Genomic DNA, 2,398 nt, shown 5'->3' on the forward strand with positions numbered 1-2,398 from the left:
GCTCAGCAGGTCGAGGCTGCGGTGGCCGGGACCGGCCACTGCACTCCAGTCTGGGTGACAGAGTGAGACTCTACTCAAAAAAAATAAAAATAAAAAATAAAAATACAGTATAGCCCAGCACGGTGGCTCACATCTGTAATCCGAGCACTTGAAGAGGCAGAGGCAAGAGGACTGCCTGAGTCTGTGGGTTCAAGACCAGTGTGGGGAACTTGACAAGACCTTGTTTCTACAATAAATCAAAAAAATTGGCCAAGCGTGGTGGCACATGCCCATAGTTCCAGTTCCTTGGAAGGCTGAGGTAGAAGGATCACCTGAGCCCAGCAGGTAAAGGATGCAGTGGCCGTGAGCATGCCACTGCACTCCAGCCTGGGCGTTAGACTTGATTCAAAAAAAAAAAGAAAGAAAAATTAAAAGAACGCAGTATAGACTTGACACACTATAAGCACACTTGTTTGGGGTCCCTTGTTGTTTCCCTTCCCAAAGGCAGGAGCCCCGTCTATCCTTTTGGGTTGGGGACCATCAATGATGATGACATACAGATTCTTTCTTCTTCTGTATCTCCCTCTGCATTGAGTTCTATCAAGGTGTTAGAAGGAAGAGCAAAATCAGCCTCACTCAACAAAGAACATCAGAAAATGTTCTATTAGCATATAAACAAAGGGATCAATGAAGAGAAAATTTAATGACCAGAAAATAAGGCTCATTCCTCAAGCCTACTCAAGCCTACGGGGCCTACAGGAGAACGAACTAATAAACATCTTCCAGAAGTACTGTTGTCTCACCTGGGCCCCCACAATAAAGGTCCGAGTTTGAGAGTCCAGGGTCTTCACCAGCACTTCGAGGCTGTCAGGCTCCTCCATGGCGGTACTGGTACTATTTTTGGGCTCCATGGCCGACAGGTCTCTAAGGAAGGACGAAGGTAAGGAGGCCCGCTGTCGCCCAGAGCAGACTTTATATACGCGGAAGTATCCTAGGCATTTATTTATAAATGCCCACCTCAATATCTAAAAAGTTTATCCTGCACAAACACACACACTCACATCCTCCCCTATCCCCCTTCTGATTCCGGGGCACAGGGGGAGAAACACAAAGGGTAGGAGATCGACGGCACAGGATCAGGAGAACTAGAGGTGGGAGGGGCCCCACGATGCCAATCACAATAAGGGAGAGCCAGTCGGGTTAGGAAGCAGGGAAAGAAGGAAGCACTAGACCAGAGACAAGTGTCATCACCGACCACAACAGAACAAGAGCTCCAGAAATCGGCAAATCCTAGGACAACGCGACAGCGGGGGTCGCGCCAGACTCAGCGAAGAAAGTGGTTTCGCGCACGCGCGCCACGCCCATCGAACCCGCCTAAATTATTACAGATCCGAAATGGCAAACACTCACGGGGGGGCCGGACAGGCTAGCTGACTACCCCCCTCTTCTGCCTTCCCACGGTGTTCCACCAGACCAACGCTACTAACACACAGTCAAACAAACACACATACACACACCTCAATATCCCCAGCTCCGCCTCCGACTTCCCCACGGTACCGTCACTTCCGGTCTCCCCTAAATTGCCACCGACGGCCACTTCCGTTTCTCCGATAGTATTTGGGTATCTCAAGGCGGTACTTCCGGCTTCCCCAGGTCCCCAAACTTTACTTTTGTGGGGCACGACGAGAAAGTCCGCGTCCCCAAACGTGGCCTCCTGGGGGCGAGACGGGTCGGGGCCGGCCTAGATGGAGGGAGCCGAACACCCCGAAGAGCCGCCGCCGCCGTCTCCGGGGGAACCGTACTGCGCCTGCGTGAGTTGGATTACGCATGCGTACACGCTTAAGCACCGCCCTTCCCCCCCGTGGCGTTTACTTCTATGCGCGCGCTTGAGCGATTGAAGGATGAGGTGGCCATCATAAATGCCTGGGGGGAAAAAAATTACCGGATAGGACTTTATGATTGCCTCAAGAGACGCTGTAGACGCTTGTATGGACCTTGGAATTTGGAGACTGGAGATTATGCCTCGTTTATCTAGTCAAAATCTTGGCAGGCAGAACAGTTCAAGCGGCACTGTTTTAACCAGCTAAAACTTTGTCTTCCTCTTCCTGTCGCCCTCCGTTTGGCGCCTCCGGAAGTCACCCTTTCCTAGGCGGTTGGGGGTGGCCCAGGAGGTGCTTCGCTTCTGGTCGAATGGTTGAAGCGGGTGTTGTTTTTGCCGGGTGGTCGTTTTGCGGACTGTGGGCATGAATTTGTCATTGTCGCTGCGTGGCCGAGGGGACACGGCACGTTTTAGGAAAACTAGGTTTGCTGGTACTTTCAGGACTTTGGTCAAGAAATGGGGTCGCTTCTTCCTTTTTTTTTTTTGAGTTGGACTCACTCTATCACCCAGACTGAAATGCAATGGCGGCTCCCGGCCACC

At 51.8% G+C, this 2,398-nt stretch overlaps 1 protein-coding gene across 2 annotated transcripts in view; it reads right to left on the bottom strand.

Moving 5' to 3' along the window:
- BAG6 (BCL2 associated athanogene 6) overlaps nt 1-1,831 on the bottom strand; it is a 13,100-nt gene extending 11,269 nt beyond the window's left edge. The window contains exons 1-2 of one of the 2 annotated variants that reach the window (XM_008067692.1): nt 1,537-1,831; nt 783-903 (exon numbers count right to left, since the gene is read on the bottom strand). In XM_008067692.1, the coding sequence (XP_008065883.1) occupies nt 783-890 (108 nt within the window). In that variant the 5' untranslated portion in view covers nt 891-903; nt 1,537-1,831. The remainder of the gene's footprint in view (nt 1-782; nt 904-1,536) is intronic. The other variant, XM_021717430.1, reaches the window with a different exon arrangement.
- Between the last annotated feature and the right edge of the window lie 567 nt (nt 1,832-2,398).

Source organism: Carlito syrichta, unplaced genomic scaffold (genome assembly GCF_000164805.1).
Source record: "Carlito syrichta isolate Samal-C Ts95f unplaced genomic scaffold, Tarsius_syrichta-2.0.1 Scaffold309736, whole genome shotgun sequence".
In the NCBI taxonomy this organism is placed as follows: Eukaryota; Metazoa; Chordata; class Mammalia; order Primates; family Tarsiidae; genus Carlito; species Carlito syrichta.